This window comes from Caretta caretta, chromosome 7 (assembly GCF_965140235.1).
Source record: "Caretta caretta isolate rCarCar2 chromosome 7, rCarCar1.hap1, whole genome shotgun sequence".
In the NCBI taxonomy this organism is placed as follows: domain Eukaryota; kingdom Metazoa; phylum Chordata; order Testudines; family Cheloniidae; genus Caretta; species Caretta caretta.
In genome coordinates, this window is record NC_134212.1 from 19,095,170 (window position 1) to 19,115,797 (window position 20,628).

Here is a 20,628-nt window from a genome sequence, read left to right on the forward strand (position 1 = left end):
AGCAGCAACGCACCCCTCCCCAGCAGCGCATGTCATTTTGGGCACCCAGAGCAGCCGGCAAAGAGGCAAATCACTGCGGGGGGGAGGAGAGTTGGGGATGCCCTAGCCAGTGGCTCCTTCCCTGTGCTGGGCTCAACTGCTAGTGCTGGCTGGGCTTGGCTGGGGGTGGGGGAGGATGGTACTTCCTCTTCAAGGAGCAGCTAGGGCCAGGCCGGGCTGGGTCAGAGCCACCCACAGAAACCTCCCCTGGCTGCAGGAAGCTCTGCACTGCCCTCTTTCCCCCTGCTTCCTGCCCCCATTGCTCCTCAGCCACTGGGGGGAGGGATCAGTGTATGGGAGATGCTCCCCATCCACCCAGCCCTCATGCATCCGGACTCCCCCATACCCAGAACCTCGCATGGAGAACCCTCCCACTGAGCCTCACCCCCTGCCTCCAGAATCCCCCATCCTGCACCCAGACCAGCCTCTACTGTACCCTCTGCAGTCGAACCCCAACCCTGATGAGCCCTGTCCACTCTGATGAGCCCCACACACTCGGACCCCCACCCCACTGAGCTCCAACCAGCTGAACCCCAACCCACCTTCACCTGTACCACCTTGCAGAATTCCATTGTCCCTGCACGTGGAACTCCCCAACGAGCCACTGTGTATCCAGATCCCCACACACCTGGATCCCCCACTGAGCCACCGCCACCGATATTGCCCCACACAGGACCCTCTCACCCCACACCTGGATCCCCCCATGTTAAACCTGTCCAGATTTGGATCCTGCCGAGCTGAGCCTGCCTGCCCACATCTGGTGTGCCTGGCATGGTGGGGCAGGGCCCGGGGGTGTTTCTAGGGCAGGCCCAGCTCTTGCACTGTGTCAGGGTTGGGCGCAGCCTCACAGCCAAGTTTGTGTCCCAGGGGTTGGAGGTGCAGCAGGGTGATCTCCCACCTTCGTTCAGCCAGTTGCCTGTGCTCCCTACTTCCATGCTGGAGCCTCTACAATTATTTATTGATAAAATTTTGCAGAATTTTAAAATATTGTGTGCAGAATTTGTATTTTTTTGACACAGACTTTTTAATTTTTTGGCACATAATTCCCTTAGGAGTAGTAATATATAGCACTGTAAAGCATGAAAATTTATAAATATACACATGGTTTGACATATCTCCTCCAAAAGCTTGCAGTCTCAAACAAGACCATGCACTACAGCAGTGGTTCTCAAACTTTAGCAACCCAAGGACCCCCATTTTGATTTAAAATTTTTCAGGAACCCCAAAGCCCCCCTGCTCAGCCCTTGCCTCGTCCCCTTCTCTGAGTCCCTGCCCCCTTCTCACTCCATCCCCACTCCCTCTGTCACTTGCTCTCTCTCCTTGTCACCAGTCTAGGGCAGGGGGTTGGGGTGCAGGAGGGGTAGCAGGCTCTGGGAGGGAGTTTGGGTGCAGGAAGGGGTGTGGGGTCTGGGAGGGAGTTTGGATGCAGGGTGCAGGCCCTGGGCTGGGGCAGAGGGTTGGGGTGCAGGCAGGGGTGAGGGGTGCAGGCTCCGGCTGGGTGGCACTTACCTCTGGCAGCTTCCGAAAGCGACTGTCACATCCCTCTGGCAGCGGCTCCTAGGTGTGGGGGTGTGTCTCTGCTGCCCCCGCAGGCACTGTCCCTGCAGCTCCCATTGGCCATAGTTTCTGGCCAATGGGAGCTGTGGAGTCGGCGCTTGAGCCGGGGGCAGCACATGGAGACCCCCTGCTCCGCCCAGGGGGCCGCAGGAATGCTCTGGCCGCTTCCAGGAGCAGCGCGGAGCCAGGGCAGGCAGGGAGCCTGCCTTAGCCCTGCTGCGCTGCCGGAATTTTAGCATGCAGGAGACGCTGGGAGGGGAGGGGCGGATTTGATCAGTGGGGTCCATGGACCCCAGTTTGAGAAACGATGCACTACAGTTCAAGTAAGGGAAGGTGAGGAGAAAGAGATAGGAAGGATTGATGATAATGTGTTTTAAGGAAGCATTTGAAAGAGTAGATGGAGGGCAATTGGCAAACTGGTAACTGTTCTATCTGCAGAGGCAGCATCATTGTCAGTTTTAAGGAAGTGATGTATTTGATCTGGGGGCAAAAGGATACACTCAACTGGTAAAGTCAGGGGAAATAATAAAATAATACCTACCGCTTAGGTAGTGCTTTTCATCAGTAGATCTCAAAGCACTTTACAAAGGAGATAACATTTTTTCAATTTTATGATGGGGAAACTGAGACACAGAGCATTGAAGTGACTTACTCAACGTCACGTAAGAGGCCAGTAGTGGAGCTGGGAGTAGAACACAGGTCTCCTGAGTTCCAGTCCAGTGCTCTGTATGCTAAACATCACTATTGTCTCTTCTATGTGATCACTATTCTGAATGAGGATTATACAATGGTGTGGTATGTGGACACACAATCTTCACAAATAATGTAGATGTAACTTTCCATCATGTGTTAGCAGCTGATATCTCTTTTTTCTCTTTATTCTTGCATTTATTTTTCACCTAGGTGTAACAAAGAGTTTCTCCCTAGGTTGCATGTTCCTGCTATAAATATGAATGTGACTATACAGTGCTGCAGGGTAAATGGCTAAATTCAAGTACTCTTTCTCCTTACGTAGAGACACATTCTAAACTATCATCCGCTGGTTCAGTATACTGTACTTTTAGTAGTTTCCTCTATGGCATGCTGCTTTTTCTTTTCGTTATCAGCTGGACAAATGATGGCCAATACCTCGCTTTGGGGATGTTCAATGGCATTGTCAGCATAAGGAATAAAAATGGTGAAGAGAAAGTCAAAATAGAGCGTCCAGGCGGCTCTTTATCTCCAGTATCGTCAATTTGCTGGAATCCATCAAGGTAAACCTCTTAAGTCCATCCCTTTTGTGCTGAACAGATAATCTTTGTTTTATTGATTCCTGACATCACAGCATGGCCAGGCCATTATGCTTCTTCCTTAAGTGGGTTTCTTCTGCATTTTACTTAGGGCTGGTCTACACTATGGGGTGGGATCAATCTAAGTTACGTAACTTCAGCTACGTGAATAACGTAGCTGAAGTCAACATACTTGGATCTAATTACCGTGGTGTGTCAACGGGAGACACTCACGAAAGCTTATGCTCAAATAAATTTGTTAGTCTCTAAGGTGCCACAAGTACTCCTTTTCTTTTTGCGAATACAGACTAACACGGTTGCTACTCTGAAAGCTCTCCTGTTGATTCCCCTTGCGCTTCTCGTTGAGGTGGACAAGATAAATCGACCCCCGCTGGATTGATCGCTGGCTGTAGATCTGGCTGGTAGTGTAGACAAGCCCTCAGAGTCCTGAGGCTTGTCACTGGTGACTAGCTTTTCACATGTGTAAAAAATCTGGAGTTACTCCGTAGAAGAAAATGGAGTTACTCTGAATTTAGACTGGTGTAAATGAGATGAGGATTAGGTCCATTTTTTCTCCCAATCCTACTCTTCCTTCACTTTGCCTTTGTTATAGGAGTCCCTCAGTGACACATCAAAATCCATGTATGTTACTTCTGCTTGAAGAAGGCTTTGCCCCATCTCTTGGCTGACCCAGAAGGGGTTTCACAAACTTCATTGGTGCAGATTTTTATCTTTTTTTCCCCTTTGGTTTTCTCACTGCTATCTGCAGTTCAAAATGGAGTGCATTTTGACTAAGATGGATAGTTGGCAACTTGAGTTTTAAGATCAAGTGCCCGATCTCCCTGAGACTTGTATCTGGGATAAACTGAGATTCCTGTGGAACAAGGTACACCTATTTCTAGACATCAGCTGCCTCCTACCAGGCTGCCTGTTTTTTTTTTAATTATAGAGTTGCACTGTTTTGATCACACTAATTGAGATGCTGGAACACATTAATGGTGGGTGCATCTCTTTGATGGCTATATATAGCAATTGTACTTTATTGTCTTTTTTGATAAGTGGAAAAACTGGGTGCAAAATCAGCTTGGATACCAGGAAAGATGGCGTGGTTTTTCATTTGTGTATTTTTATGCAGTGAAGTTTCTTAGAATAATAGATTTTGAAATGATAGTTTCACTGTAGTTATAGGGAATGTGAATGAACAATTAATATTACAGTAGGTGGGAGAATTTCTGGAATCATAGAGCAAGTGAGGAAGAGGAGGAGTCAGTCCACAACTACTTAGAGGAAATACCAGTTTTGAAGTCCAGCACGTGCAGTAGTCAGGGTAGTGAGACAGAGGAAGAAGAACATGAGGAAGAGGAGAGCCCTAGGGACACCAGCTCGTGAGTGAAACTTCAAGGGAATAAAATTTACTGTTCTATAGACAACGTAGACATTTACATTTATGTCCCAATTTATATATGTAATTATTTATTTCTCCTCTCTGTCTTCTACCAATGAACTTCAGCCCTTATCTGAAGGAAACACCTCTAGGAATGAGAAGATATCTCAGTCTCTAGAGCCCAGAGATTCTGATGAGACTGCCAATTGCAACAGTAGTAATACTGAGCAGGATCTTTTATGAGACTGATTTCTTTTTTATTCTTAGTGTCAGGTTTGTGCAGCAGTTTCTTCAGATAGTTGAACGCATTTTATAGATTATAAAAACTAAGTGTATGTAATTAACAAATCAAAACAAATAATCAAAACTCAAAGAACCCCAAAATCCATAAGGCCAAATTCAGTGCTGGTGTGTGTGTGGGTGGGTTTCTGTTGACTAGATGGAGCTGCATCTTTTTTTTGTGTGCCAGCAGTGAATTTAGTCCCACAATTTTTAAACCATAATAAAAAATTTACTTACAGCCCATCCCTGCTCCCTACCAATCTTAAATATCATCTTTGCTCTCCCTCAGGCAAAGGAATGGGAGGAGTGATGGTCTTTGTGTGGTGTCCTAAGGTGAACAAACTCTCAGACCAGCAGTAATAATAATACCTAGCTGTTTTATATAGTACTGTTCATCAGTAGATCTCAAAGGACTTTACAAAGGAGTATCACCCCCATTTTACAGATGGGGAAACTAAGACACAGAGAAGTGACTTGCTCAAGGTCACCCAGCAGGCCTGTTGCAGAGATGGGAATAGAACCCAGGTTTCCTGAGTTTGAGTCCAGGGCTCTATCCATTAAAGGACACTACCAAATTCCAGGGTGGAGGCCCTTCTCAGAGAATGCTCTGCTACCAGCTTCCAAGGACAAAATTTTGTTCTTGATTATATTCATGTAAATCAGGTGCATCTCCACTCAGGCCCATTGACTTTGGATTTACACCACTGTAGCTGAGATCAGAATATGGCCACAGATATTTAAGTCCAGGGACTCTTAGCTAATCAGCCTTGGCTGATCATAATTGCAGTGGAAGTACATGAAATGATGTATTAAGTCTTTGGAGGCAAACAGTCCATGGCATAGTGATGTGTTGGGAAGAAATGGTGGACTCTCTTCTGTGTCGTCCCGTGTCCCCACCCCCCCAAAGCTGTCTGTTGTCTGGCTACAAAAAAGTTCAGTAATATTCTAGTTAGGGTGGATATGTTTGCTTTTCTCTCAATTTTTGTGCCTTTTTAAAAAAAATCATTATTTGCTAAATGTAGTCTGACATCCTGCTTATTTTTTGTCTGTAGCTTTTATGAGTTTTATACAGAAATCACTGCTGCGCACTGCATGTCTTAATTGTCTGTTTCTTCTACATATTAGAGATGAACACAATGACATCTTAGCTGTAGCAGACTGGGGTCAAAGGCTTTCCTTTTTTCAGCTCAGTGGCAAACAGGTAAGTTGAAGCTTAATGCTTTGGAAAGTGCATTCGTATTTACCCTCAGGAGGAGCTGAATATTTTTGATCATATTCTGTATATACATTGTGTCTTGTATACTGCTGTTTTATGAGGGTAATTACTCTAAGCTTTTGACCATCCTCTTTTCCAGCTCCAGCGTCTCCCAACCCAACAGAGACACTTCCTGTCACTTCTTCTAGTTTTGCAGACATTTGTGACAGTTTACTGGCCCAGATCCTGAGCTGCAGCTTTGGAGTCCTTGGTACAGTTCAGGAGAAGGAGACTCATTAATGTTTTATAAATCACCCTGATTCTGAGCAGACCTGTGTGGGGCTAGGCTGGTTCTCAGTTGCAATTTAGAGCAGCTTCTGAGGGCTATTACAACTGTCAGCTGTTGCTGGGCTGGGTATAGGAAAGTCTTTGCCGCTAGCTGAAGGGGTGGTGGTATCATAGGAGCCTGTATGATAGAACTTTGGCACCTGAGGATCCCTGTACGCTGGGGAGATCCTCTTGCTAGTTTCCAACTACTTTTCATGACTCGGAAAACATGAAATGACCATTTTCTTTGATCTCTATATTGTGTCTTGTAGATTGGGAAGGACAGGGTGCTGAATTTTGACCCCTGCTGTATTAGCTATTTTTCCAAAGGAGAATATATATTAATGGGAGGCTCAGATAAGCAAGTATCTCTCTACACGAAGGATGGAGTGCGTCTCGGTACCATAGGGGATCAGAGCAGCTGGGTGTGGACATGTAAAGTTAAACCAGACTCCAATTATGTGGTAAGAGGGGACATTTTATCGCTTTTCTCTTAGATACATATGGTAGGACCACAGTTTTCAAACTTGAGTACCTAAATTTACTCAAATCCTTACTGAGGCAGCTAAATACAAGTGGCCTAATTTTTAGATGTTGCTGAGTACGCACATTCAACTCCCATTGAAGTTAAAAATAGTCATGGAGAAATGTATCCTGGGCTACAAGAAGGTGATAAATGGGGATAAAGCTTAGTGGCCTACATAAGACATTTACTACATTTTATTTTTAAAATGGTAGCTGATTTATTTAAAAATAATTTTGATGATATATATGAAATAGGGTGACTGTAGAGGCTGTGCAATAGGATAACTGGAAGTAGATGTGCAAGTAGGCTGTCCCTCATTCAGAATTTCTACTAATGAGCCTTGTGGAGAATGTGTGGAGAACCTTTTGGGGCAATATATACTCTAATACTCTAATATATATTCTGTCAGTGGCAGAACTCCTTTTGAAATCAGTAGGCCGAGAGTGGTGATTTAAAAAAAAAAAGTAAGTGTCCCATGATTTAAGGCTGTGATTTAGTCATGGAGATCACTGAAGTAACGGAATCTATGACTTTCAAAGACCTCCGTACTCCAGCCAGTGCCGGCTGGGAGCTGCAGTGCCCCCTGCAGCTTTCAGCCTCGACTCTGGGCCACCATAGGCGGCAGGGGACCCCCATTGCTCTCTGCCTCCATGGGCAGCAAGGGGACCGCTGCTCCCCACCAGCAGCAGGAGGGATCCTCGCTGCTCCCATCCACTGCAGGCATCAGGGAGGACCCAGAGGCAAGGGGGAATCCCTGTTGCTCCTGGTGGCCGCAGAAGGCAGGGGGGGACCCAATGGCAGGAGGAATCCCTGCTGTTCCTGACCACTCCAGGCAGCAGGGGGATCTGCAACTTCCAACTGGCACAGGTGGCAGAGGGGAATCCCTAGAGCTCCTGGCCCCCACAGGAGGCAGGGGGGACTCCCACAGCTTGAAGCTGCCAGTCGAAGGGGACCCTGGAGCTCTGTCTCCCCCTCACCCTCCCCCCCCCAGGTCCCCAGACTACCCATTTTGTCGTGGGTATTTTTAGTAAAAGTCAAGGACAGATCACAGGTTTCCGTGAATTTTTCATTATTGCCCATGACCTGTCCGTGACTTTTCGTAAAAATATCCATGACAAAAACTTAACCTTATTCATGATCATATAGGATTTCATCCTGGATCATTAAGTCGATGGAAGTTTTGCCACTGAATACAGTGTGAGCAGGATCAGGGCTAAAGTCAGTATGCTGTTTTGGTGAATGTAATGTAAGGGATTTAGCGTTCATTTAAATGTCATGCATTTTTATTAGGGCTGTCAAGCGAATAAAAAAATGAATTGTGATTCATCATAAAATTAATCGGATTGTTAATCAGAGTACCATTTATTTAAAAATTTTCAAATATATTGATTTCAATTACAACACAGAATACAAAGTGTACAGTGCTCACTTTATTTGTAATCAAAAATAAATATATTGGCACTGTAAAACACAAAAGCAATAGTATTTTTCTATTCCCCCATTACAAGTACTGTAGTTCAGTCTCTTTTTAACATGGAAGTTGAACTTACAAACGTAGAATTATGTACAGAAAACCTCTGCATTCACAAATAAAGCAATGTAAAACTTTAGTGCCTACAAGTCCACTCAGTCCTACTTCTTGTTCAGCCAGTCGCTCAGACAGACTAGTTTGTTTACATTTGCAGGAGATAATGCTGCTTGCTTCTTGTTTCAGTGTCACCTGAAAGTGAGAACAGGCATTCACATGGCACTGTTGTAGCTGGTGTCACAAGATATTTACATGCCAGATATGGTAAAGATTCGTATGTCCCTTCATGCTTCAACCAGCATTCCAGAGGACATGCATCCATGCTGATGATGGGTTCTGCTCGATAATGATCCAAAGCAGTGTGGACCTGTACATGTTCATTTTCATCATCTGAGTCAGATGCCACCAGCAGGTTGATTTTCTTTTTTGGTGGTTCGGGTTCTGTAGTTTCCCCATCAGAGTGTTGCTCTTTTAAGACTTCTCAAAGCATGCTCCACACCTCATCCCTCTCAGATTTTGGAAGGCACTTCAGGTGCTTAAACCTTGGGTTGAGTGCTGTAGCTATCTTTAGAAATCTCACATTGGTACCTTCTTCACGTTTTGTCAAATATGCAGTGAAAGTGTTCTTAAAATGAACATGTGCTAGATCATCATCTGAGGCTGCTATGACATGAATATATGGCAGAATGCAGGTAAAACGGAGCAGGAGACATAACAATTCTCCCCCAAGGAGTTCAGTCACAAATTTAATTAACGCGTTTTTTTTAACAAGTGTTATCAGCATTGAAGCATGTCCTCTGGAGTGGTGGCTGAAGCATGAAGGGGCATATAAATGTTTAGCATATCTGTCACATAAATACCTTGCAATGCCGGCTACAAAAGTGCCATGTGAATGCCTGTTCGCACTTTCAGGTGACATTGTAAATAAGAAGAGGGCAGCATTATCTCCTGTAAATGTAAACAAACTTGTTTGTCTTAGCAATTGGCTTAGCAAGAAATAGGACTGAGTGGACTTGTACGCTCTAAAGATTTATGTTTTGTTTTTGAGTGCAGTTATATAACAAAAAAAATCCACTTTGTAAGTTGCACTTTCACGATAGAGATTGCACTACAGTACTTATGAGGTGAATTGAAAAATACTTTTATTTTGTTTTTACAGTGCAAATATTTGTAATTAAAAATAATATAAAGTGACCACTGTATACCTTGTATTCTGTGTTGGAATTGAAATCAATATATTTGAAAATGTAGAAAAACATCAAAAACATTTAATACATTTCAATTAGTATTCTGTTATTTAACAATGCGATTAAAACTGCGATTAATCGCGATTAATTTTGAGTTAACTGTGATTAATCAACAGCCCTAATTTTTATGCATGATTTTTGTACTTGCTTATAAGTTATCATTGGTTGACACGTGTAGTTTTTGAGATCATTCTTCTTGTATGAGTTTTTGAGATCTTTCTCCTTATGTTCAGGCGATAGGGTGCCAGGATGGAACAATTTCCTTTTATCAGCTGATTTTCAGTACAGTCCATGGACTCTATAAAGATCGTTATGCTTACAGGGACAGCATGACTGATGTTATTGTCCAGCACCTAATTACTGAGCAAAAAGGTAGTGTTGCACTTATATTGAAGTCTTGGCTTCATTTTCATTATTATTTTTATTAATAGCTGTTAGCATGTTCAAATGTATGGTCCCTGTCTCGTGGAACTTCCTGTCTTTGATAAACACTGATGGTAAGGTTGAGGCATACAGCTCATGGGGTGAAAATGCAAACATGAAATGGAGCAAATATTTCTGGAGGATCAGCACAGAAGGAATTAATGGAAGAAGTGGGGATTTGAAAGGTCATTAGGAGGGGGAAGAGCTATTAAAATAGTCAGTCTCTCTCTCTCTCTGTGGTTCTTATTAACAGCATCAAAGACTTGTGCTAATATTTTCTAAGCAGAATTTTTAAAAATATTCTCACCCCGTTTCCTAACAGGGAAGGGACAATGGAACATACATCATAGTACATCATTCACAAGTAATGAATGGTAGTAACTTGTGACCTACTGCTAACCAGTGGCATGTATGGGTAGCTTATACCTGCCTTGGAGCCACAGACTCTATTTTAGTAGGGTTGACTGTTCAGTGTAGAAATATTTTGTAAGGATTAAATTGTAATCGTACTAAATGATTTCAGTTTCATTCACCCCACAACTTACTATGTTTTCTTATGTTCTTTCTTTTCAGTTAGAATAAAATGCAGAGAGCTTGTAAAGAAAATTGCAATCTACAAAAACAGATTAGCAATCCAGCTGCCAGACAAAATCCTGATTTATGAATTATATTCAGATGACTCCTCAGACATGCATTACCGTGTGAAGGAAAAGATTGCAAAGAAATTTGAATGCAACTTGCTGGTTGTATGTTCAGATCACATTATCTTATGCCAGGTACATACTTGAAAGTTAAACATAGTCTTGATAAGTAAGAGAAGGGTACACGTGTTTGAAGGGGATGGCAGAATAGGGTTAGCATAGTGAAAAAACTGTAATGGATTATGCAGTTAGGCAATTGAATGTGTACTGTAATGTAATCTCAGACCAGTTAAACAGCTGCTGTGTCTCATTTCACTGATGGCCGTGTTTTAGTAAAATGATCTCTGGGATGAAAGGTGCTAGAAAAGGGTTTTTTGATATTCTGCTTGATGCCATCTGAAATCTTTAAAAATATATTTTGTCTGCTAGATGTTACATATATTTCGCAGTCTTTTGTTTTGTATGTACATATGTAGACGGGCATATCTGGATAGATGTGAACACATTCCACTAAAGTGGCATGATTTTCTATTTACCAGTATGTAGTTTATTGTATATCACAGAATTGTTTATCTTTTTAGGAGAAAAGACTACAGTGCCTCTCATTTAATGGTGTTAAAGAGCGTGAGTGGCTGATGGAGTCTCTCATTCGTTACATTAAAGTAATTGGAGGCCCTTCAGGAAGAGAAGGCCTCTTAGTAGGTCTGAAGAATGGCCAGGTGACTGACTTCTCTCTTTTTAAGTACAGAGCAAAATCTGTTTTACTGTTTTGAGGAGAACAGAAATACATAGGGCTGACCACAGAAGCAACAAAAACTTTTATAACCTGAATTCCATGGGCTCAGGCTGAGCCTAATCCTGAATCAAAAAACTCATTTATTTGTATCTCTCGCCTGTGGGCTCACGTTCTTTCTTTTTAGCTGCTCACTTGTAGGTTACCCTGGAAGACAAAAACATTGCTCCCCATTGCCCATGCTTCATAGGTGGACCTCAAGAGAAGTGTGTATACAGAAAAGGGCTCTCTACACTTCGCTGACAACCCCACTACAGCTGACTCCCCCAATAAGAAATGGACCTTTGGCATTTGTCATATAGCAATTTTATGATGATCACTGTCAATCAGACAAGTTCATGCATAATTCTACACTGAAACCATATTGAATGCAGAGAATAATACAAAAGATATTTGTATATAAAGGTGCTTAGTTTCTTTGTAAATTAAGCATACATTTAATACTTCCTTGCAGAGTATCCATTTGATGGGTTTCCACTTAATACAGTAGAAAATCAATGGGATAACCATGTGACCATGAGATAGTAAAATTGTGTGTCAGATGGCACTGTGGCTTAAGAGGTTTCCTGAAGAGTAGTTAGTAGCTGCTGTTGGACCTCAGGACCAGCAGAAGAATATGAGTGGTAAATATTGGTGTCCCACGATTTATCTGTTTAATGGGATCCCCTGTCTCGCTTTTCAAAGTCGATGAACTTCCATCAGTCTTCATATTATATTTAAAAGAAATGGAGCAATATAAGTAGCATATTTAGCTTTAGTTTGCTTACAGAGCACACATAAAGTTTGATGCTATCCAAACCCTTATATTACCAAAACTTTACATCCCACCTTCTGAATACCAGATTTAGGGAAGGATAGAGAATCTGGCAGAAATGGATACAGTAAAAATTGTAACATCGATTGTAGGCTGTTCAGTAGTTTAATTGCCTAAAATACACTATTATATTATCATTGAGGCTATCCTTTTTCTTTCATGGAGGTTGCAGAAGTCACGGAATCTGTGACTTCTGTAACCTTCATGAATTCAGCCCCAGCAGCCGGGAGCTGCAGGGTCCCCCCGCTGCCCACAGTTGCCGGGAGCTTCGGGGTACTCCTGCCAGCCAATGGGGATACCCCGCAGATCCCGGCCACCATGGGCAATGGGGGCCCCCGAAGCTCCTGAACACTGTGGGCAGCAAGGGGACCCCAGAGCTCGAGGGGGAACCCTAGTAATTGCGGGCAGCGGGGAGACCCTGGAGCTGCCCACTCTCTGCAGACAGTGTGGAGACCCTGCAGCTGAGCTCCCCATTTTGTCATGAATATTTTTAGTAAAAGTTTCGGACAGGTCACGAGCTTCTGTGAATTTTTCTTTATTGCCCATGACCTGTCCATGACTTTTACTAAAAATATCTGTGACAAAATCTTAGCCTTAATTATCATTAACAAATGTTTATATAGTACTGTATGTGTTCTAATGTTAATAAATTAGTTATAAAAAATGGAATAATACCATATCTGAGTTAGTTAATGGGGAAACTGTAGTCTGTCATACAACACAAGTGACAGTGGAGGCTGTTTCTTTGTAGTTCTGGAGTTACATACAGCATAGAGGTTACAAAGAGGGTGCAGCATGGCAAGTATTTAAATATTTAGGTTGTTACCATATGTAGTCTTTGTTCTATTTATATTTATGCTCATCACCATAGTATAAGTGCATTAATGTAACTGTTTTACAGGTAGAATGACACAGAATCTGGGTTGTCTCACATATTTTGTTTACGTTAGTTTGCAATCTAGAACACTGTAAAGAAGCAAGGGTATAAACCTTTGAAAGCATTTTCAAACTGCTTTAGTTCTTACATATATTTAATATTTCTTCATAATATGTAATCACAGTTCTGTTTTCAACAGCAGAGTTAATATGCACTATTCTATTTCTAATTTTGGTAACTGCAACTTTGACTGACTGACTTTGACTTCAAATATGTCCAGATTCTGAAGATATTTGTGGACAATCTTTTTGCAATTGTCCTGTTGAAGCAATCCACAGCTGTGCGCTGTCTGGATATGAGTGCATCCCGAAACAAGTTGGCAGTGGTAGATGAAAATGACACCTGTCTAGTATATGATATTCACACCAAAGAGCTGCTGTTCCAGGTAACAAATCAAAACCTTTAAGTGTTTGTAAAAAAGGGAGAAACTTGCTAGGGAATCAGAATATGATTTTTGTTTCTTACATGTAGATAATGTCCTTAATAATTTATACAAATCTAAATAGATCAACTGTGGAATGTTGTAGATATTAATACATTGTGCCCCTTACAGAGAGTGTTGTCTAATGAGTAGGGTAGGGAGTGGGAGAGGGAGCCAGGAGATTTGTGTTCTTTACTCACCTCGTCCATGCACTTGCTCTGTGATCTTTAGAAAGTCACTTGGGGCCATGTAATGTTCCCTTTGGATTATTGAAGTCAGCAGGGGTCTTGCTGTTGATTTCAGTGGGAGCAGGATTAGACCCTAAATCACTTTCTGCCTCAGTTTTGCCCAATATAAAAGGGGATAATACTTCCCTGATAGGGAATTTAACATAGTCCCTCTATGAGGCTTAATCCATTAATGTTAGTAAAGTATTTTCAGGTAGATCCTTGCATAGAAAGCATGAAGTATTATTAAGATAGGACCTAGGAGATTCTTTTTATGACAGAAAGCAGAAATAACGATTAAATGATTCTGATAGCTAGGAACAAGTGTCCATTTGTGGAAGGATTTTAATTTAATGTATGAGTAAAGGTGATGAGCAAGATATATAAGAACCATATTGGACAAAATTATTGCAATTTAATAAGCATAAAGCAAGTGCTGTAAAAATGCGGCAATATTTGTAACTTTTAAGTACCAGTATATTCCTAAACATAAAGAACTAGTGTAAAAAACCACATTTATACAGGTTATAACATAATCAATTGTCGTAGCTGAAGGCCATATATTGCTTAGGGGAAAAGATCTAATTTTGTCGCACAGTAATTTAATCAACCATATAATATGCTCATTAGGAACCCAATGCTAATAGCGTGGCTTGGAATACACAGTGTGAGGATATGCTTTGCTTTTCCGGAGGGGGTTACCTCAACATCAAAGCTAGTAACTTTCCTGTCCATCAGCAAAAACTTCAAGGCTTTGTTGTGGGATACAATGGCTCCAAGATTTTCTGTCTTCATGTTTTTTCTATGTCGGCTGTTGAAGTTCCTCAGGTAAATTTTAATCTAATTAACCCATTTTTGTGTTTTCTCAACAACATGGTTTAAAAAAATGAAAAAAATGTTTCTGAAACTTGTCTATTTCATATTACCAGAATCAATGTAATCTAAACTCCTAGTGTATTCAGATCTGTCAACACTGTCTAGTTCCTTTTGTGTGAGCTGTGTAAAGTTTAGAACAGTTGGACTCATTAATTTTAAGTGTCTTGAGTTTTTCCGTCTCTTTTGCTGAAGTGCACTCTCGTATTATCATAGTCGTCCCCCCATTTTGTTTACAAATCCATTAAATTTAAAAGCACTGAACCACAATGACAATGTGGTTCTGTACAAACTTATTTTGCCTACAGTTTCTGCACATCTTCCCCCCCACACACACACACATTTTTTCATGTTATTTTTCAAATGTCCATGTTCTACCCATGCCATGTACCCTCTCATTAACTACCTGCTGTTGCTCCTTTTGGATATGTTTAGGCAATATTTAAGTGGTATGAAATGTTCTAAGCTGTAGGTGTATCCAGTTTGTAATAGATTTGTAGATTCTGTGTCAATCGGCAGAGTGATTCTTCCTGCTTTATGGGAAGGACCATGAACAATGGAAGTGTTAATATAGCTAGTGGGATATTAAGAATATAAAAACTGATTTGCCCTTGGACACAAGAAATGCAGTCTTGTTTTCATCTTGTTTACATGTTTTCATCTACTTAACAATGGCTTAAAAATGAACACCAAAACCAAAAAATGGGAGAATCAGGGCAGGCACTGGACGTGATCCTGCATTTCTTATGCGCCCAAAACTCATCGGCATCGTTTGGAGTTGTGGATGAGTGAGGAATGCAATACATCGATACTTGTACTGAATTGGTAGGATCTCAGACCCTAGCAAACAGTGCCCTCAGGACAAAAGGGTTTGGAATTCAGTTATCCTATTCTGTATTGTACTTACGTTGGAGAAGGATGACTGAATTCACAGATTTCAGAGTAGCAGCTGTGTTAGTCTGTATCCGCAAAAATAAAAGGAGTACTTGTGGCACCTTAGAGACTAACAAATTTATTTGAGCATAAGCTTTCATGAGCTACAGCTCACTTCATCGGATGCATTCAGTGGAAAATAGAGTGGGGAGATTTATATACACAGAGAACATGAAACAATGGGTGTTACCATACACACTGTAAAGAGAGTGATCAGGTAAGGTGAGCTATTAGCGGGGGGAAGGGACCTTTTGTAGTGATAATCAAGGTGGGCCATTTCCAGCAGTTGACAAGAATGTCTGAGGAACAGTGTGGGGTGGGGGGAATAAACATGGAGAAATAGTTTTACTTTGTGTAATGACACATCCACTCCCAGTCTTTATTAATTGTATCCAGTTTGCAAATTAATTCCAATTCAGCAGTCTCTTGCTGGAGTCTGTTTGTTTTTGAAGGTTTTTTTGTTGAATTGCCACTTTTAGGTCTGTAATCAAATGACCAAAGAGATTGAAGTGTTCTCCGACTGGTTTTTGAATGTTATAGTTCTTGACGTCTGATTTGTGTCCATTTATTCTTTTACGTAGAGACTGTCCATTTTGACCAATGTACATGGCAGAGGGGCATTGCTGGCACATGATGGCATATATCACATTGGTAGATGTGCAGGTAAACAAGCCTCTGATAGTGTGGCTGATGTGATTAGGCCCTATGATGTCCACATATTTATTCAGGGGACACAGTTGGCAATGGGCTTTGTTGCAAGGATGGGTTCCTGGGTTAGTGGTTCTGTAGTGGAGGCCCAAAAAAGAAAATAACAGAACGCCACTAGCCATCACCTTCAGCCCCAAACTAAAACCTCTCCAACGTATCATCAAGGATCTACAACCTATCCTGAAGGACGACCCATCACTCTCACAGATCTTGGGAGACAGGCCAATCCTTGCTTACAGACAGCCCCCCAACCTGAAGCAAATACTCACCAGCAACCACACAGCAGAACCACTAACCCAGGAACCCATCCTTGCAACAAAAGTACTCATGCCACAAGTACTCCTTTTATTTTTATGAATTCACAGAATAAATCACTGTATTATTGTCAAAAGTATCATTATACCTTGTACATTCTTTTGTTTATAATACAGAAAAATAGATTGGTTACATAGTGGGTTTGTAACTGTTAGGGTTGGAAAATGAGCAGTTTATCCACTAAATACATTAATTAATATATCTCAATATTTTGTTTTTGATAAATGTTTCTCAATGGAAATCCTCAGTCTGCTCCTATGTATCAATACCTGGAACGGAAAATGTTCAAAGAAGCCTATCAGATTGCTTGTTTAGGAGTAACTGACACTGACTGGAAAGAGCTGGCTATGGAGGCCTTAGAAGGTCTGGAGTTTGAAACTGCTAAAAAGGTAAAGCATTTATTTCTTTGTGAAACAGGAATTTTGAAATTTCCTATTAACACATGATTGGAGTGAAAAGTGATGCACATACAATGCAATCTCTTCATATTTAACCTTTCTATTAGATACATGAACCATAGCTCCTGGTGATATAACATACTTTTTCTATTTTTTTTAATATGAAGTATCAACTCAAGATCTTATGCACATCATGAAAGCCAAACTATGATGCTTCATTTTTGTTCTTGTCAAAAACATGCAGAATAGCTAATGCCTACACTAAAGAAAACTTGATTTTATATTTTTGGCTATTTAAACCCATAAAGAAAAACTTCAAAAACATTCCATTTCAACTCTAGAAATGAGTTTAATAATAACTCAGGATACAGTATTGCAACAAGAAAAAGGAATCAGGATTTAGTGTTTGTGTTTTTCACTAGGTGGCAGCAAAGAATTGCATCGCTGAAATGAATCTGTTGTCTCCTAGTTTTTGTCCTGTAATACTCTGCTGCTAATATTCCTATTCTTTTGTCTCCCTCCTACTTAAAGCATGCCACTTTGAAAGTGGAGACTGTACTTTCTTTATGTTGGTTGCTCACTCAGTTCTTTGCAGATAGTGTGGCATTGCCACATATTTTCTTTCTTCCTGCTGGAGTAGCCCTGTGTTTGGGAATGGCCTCTCTAAAATGGCAGATGCTGGAGTATGTTTTCCATGGAGTAAAGTCTTTGTACCACCTTCTGTCAAACAAAAGGGGCAAAAGAAATACAGTGCCATGAATATAATATGAAACACAAAATTATTTTAAAAATACACAGGAAGTGGCATATAATCATAGGCGTCCTTTACATAATGACACAAGATTTCGTAGGAAGCTAAACATTTTAATTTTTCATTTTCTCATAAATGGAGGCATTGGACTATACTTTTTCTGTGCAACTTTATAGATTTTATGCAAATAGTTGTTCTTAAAATGAAGACGTTTTCAGTGCCTCCCTGGAAGGTGAGTACTGTCATCATAGAATTAGAGCTGATTAACCTGAACAAAGGCAGCTTCTAGAAAATCTGACATTAAAGATTCGTTCTTTCTCATTTGATCTTGTCCGCAGAATATATATTCCTCCTAAGCATTTAATTGGTTAGAGGTCTGGAAATCCCAATGTCAGAAGAGTTTAATTTCTTGGTTTTATTGTAGGTCAAAAGTAAGTGCTAAATTGCTGTAACCGAACTCCATCCTCTTTGGAACCCCCCTTCAGGTAGTTGAAGGCTGCTGTCAAATCCCTCCCTCACTCTTCTCTTCTGCAGACTAAATAACCCCCAGTTCCCTGAGCCTCTCCTCATAAGTCATGTGCTCCAGCCCCCAATCACTTTTGTTGCCCTCCACTGGACTCTCTCCAATTTGTCCACATCCGTTCTGTAGTGAGGGGACCAAAAATACTCCAGGTGTGGCCTCACCAGTGTTAAATAGAGGGGAATAATCACTTCTCTCGATCTGCTGACAATGCTCCCACTAATACAGCCCAATATGCCATTGGCCTTCTTGGCAACGAGGGCACACTGCTGACTCATTTCCAGCTTCTTGTCCACTGTAATCCCCAGGTCCTTTTTTGCAGAACTGCTGCTTAGCCAGTCAGTCCCCAGCCTGTAGCGGTGCATGGGATTCTTCCTAAGTACAAGACTCGCTGCACTTTTCCTTGTTGAACCTCATTAGATTTCTTTTGGCCCAATCCTCCAATTTGTCTAGGTCACTCTTGGCCCTATCCCTACCCTCCAGCTTATCTACCTCTCCCCCCAGCTTAGTGTCATCTGCAAACTTGCTGAGGGTGCAATAAATCCCATCATTCTGATCATTGATAAAGATGTTGAACAAAACCAGCCCCAGGACCGACCCCTGGGGCACTCCACTTGATACTGGCTGCAGCTAGACATCAAGATAAATATATTGTTTGGTTGTCTCTCCTGATGTTATTTCCACAACTTGATTTATATAGAACACACAATCAATTAACTTGCTGGCCAATAAAGTGGCTACTTTTTTCTTTTCTTTTTCCTTTAACAGGCATTTACCAGAGTACGAGATCTTCGGTATCTAGAACTGATCAGCAGCATTGAGGTAAAACAAAGAATGTTAAATATAATATAACATGTAAAAGCATACATTAAGCTTAAGTAAGCTACTTTTGGAACAATTTTCTGTAGAATCAGTATTCCTGATTATTAAAGGAATGATGGATGTATGAAAAGTGAAAAATGCTGATTTTAAGGTGTTAAGTCAAATTCCCAATCATATGACTGAAACTTGTTGAAAAAATATGAAGAGGAAAGTAAACTGTATGAGAACATTGAAACCTTATTAAGAAAAATCATAGGAAGCTTCTATATCCAATTAACTGTTATACTACTGTAGACTGTTGTAGCACTGTTCAGGGCACTTTACAAGCATAAATTAATTAAACCTTACCCCACCCACTGGAGACAGGCAATTATTATTCTCTCTCTTGCAGATAGGAAAACTGGCATAGGGAGGTAAAATGACTTGCTCACGGTCACATGACATGTCAGTGACCACTGGAAATAGAATTTAGGATTCCTGACTTCCAAGTCCGTGGGAGAAGTGGAAACACTTTCTGGCCACCTCTTTCCTTTCTACACATACTGTTCCTGATCCTATCCAGAGTATTACAGCATTGCAGTTCGTATTTATGTGATTAGCAGTCTTTCCCTTTTAAACAAACATAGGCTTACCTTTTAGTTTCCTTGACACAGTTCCTTCATAGAAATAGTTCTGGTCTGCTGCATCACTGCTTACTTTTGCTTGTAGTTTATGGGGACTCCATTGCAGGTTTGTAAGGGGGTAACTGAGCACATTAATTGCATTAATATGAAGCATTCCTCACACCAATGACACCTTCCTCTGTGATTGGGGACATTAGGTAATGCAAGTGCCAAACTCTAAACCGGGCAAGCTCACTGAAGAATTCTGAAAGATCTGAATTCTGAAAGACTTAATATGTAAAAACTCTTTTGATTATTCCTTTTTACCCAAATTGTATAAACGAAACTTTCAGCACCAGTCAAATAAATATCAGCACAGTTACAACCAGAGGATCATAGTTGTTATCTGCTTTGGCAGTGCTGGGTTGAATTTATACAACAGGGTGAAGGATTTTGCCCCCTATAATGTAGCTTATTACGGAAGTCATGTTCTTATATGTTACACAAAGCAGACTAATATACATTTCCAAGGGCTAAATCCTCAGCAGAAGTAAATTGGCTTAGCTCCATTGAAGTCAGTGGAGGCCAGATCCCCAGCTGAATGTCTGGATTATAATTTTATAAATCTAGATGCTCACACCCTAAATTTTCAAAGAGGTATAAATTTGCCACACAACTTGTGTTTATGTGAAACCTATATTACAGAATGCAGCTTAATTCTGTTCAAAATGTTGGGGACATACATAAAACAATTAGTTAATATCTAAAAAGTAGGCATGCTTTAATTTGAATTGGCATGCTTTTAAAAAAAAAAATGGGTCCAGGTGAACGGATAAAGAAAAATGGACAAAATAGAAAACTACATACCTTTTCTTGGACCCATAAAATGTTCTGAAAGCCGTTTCAGGGAATTGCATTAACTATGTTATGACTTGCAATTAAAGGATCACAATTTGATTCACTATCTAGTATATCCCTACAGCCTGTTTTTGGATATACTGAGGTACAGTTTCATCACTGTAATGGGATTTATCCAGATAGTATGCATTAAGGAAATTGTGTGAGTAAAGTCTTGTGCACTGCACTGAAAATTGCCC

The 20,628-nt window shown here is 41.0% G+C and overlaps 1 protein-coding gene across 7 annotated transcripts in view; it reads left to right on the top strand.

Moving 5' to 3' along the window:
* Nucleotides 1-20,628, top strand: part of IFT122 (intraflagellar transport 122) — a 49,545-nt gene that overhangs the window by 7,547 nt on the left and 21,370 nt on the right. For 4 of the 7 annotated variants that reach the window (XR_012669195.1, XM_075130285.1, XM_075130284.1 and 1 more), the window contains exons 7-17: nt 2,703-2,849; nt 4,082-4,249; nt 5,656-5,731; nt 6,325-6,516; nt 9,587-9,725; nt 10,350-10,552; nt 10,999-11,136; nt 13,182-13,346; nt 14,240-14,437; nt 16,687-16,827; nt 18,876-18,929. Coding sequence is in view for 6 of the 7 variants with exons in the window: in XM_048858599.2 (XP_048714556.1) it covers nt 2,703-2,849; nt 4,082-4,249; nt 5,656-5,731; nt 6,325-6,516; nt 9,587-9,725; nt 10,350-10,552; nt 10,999-11,136; nt 13,182-13,346; nt 14,240-14,437; nt 16,687-16,827; nt 18,876-18,929 (1,621 nt within the window). In the remaining variant the exon portion in view is untranslated. Of the gene's footprint in view, nt 1-2,702; nt 2,850-4,081; nt 4,250-4,285; nt 4,522-5,655; nt 5,732-6,324; nt 6,517-9,586; nt 9,726-10,349; nt 10,553-10,998; nt 11,137-13,181; nt 13,347-14,239; nt 14,438-16,686; nt 16,828-18,875; nt 18,930-20,628 lie in introns of those variants that run through there. The other 3 variants (XM_048858601.2, XM_048858602.2, XM_048858604.2) reach the window with 2 other exon arrangements.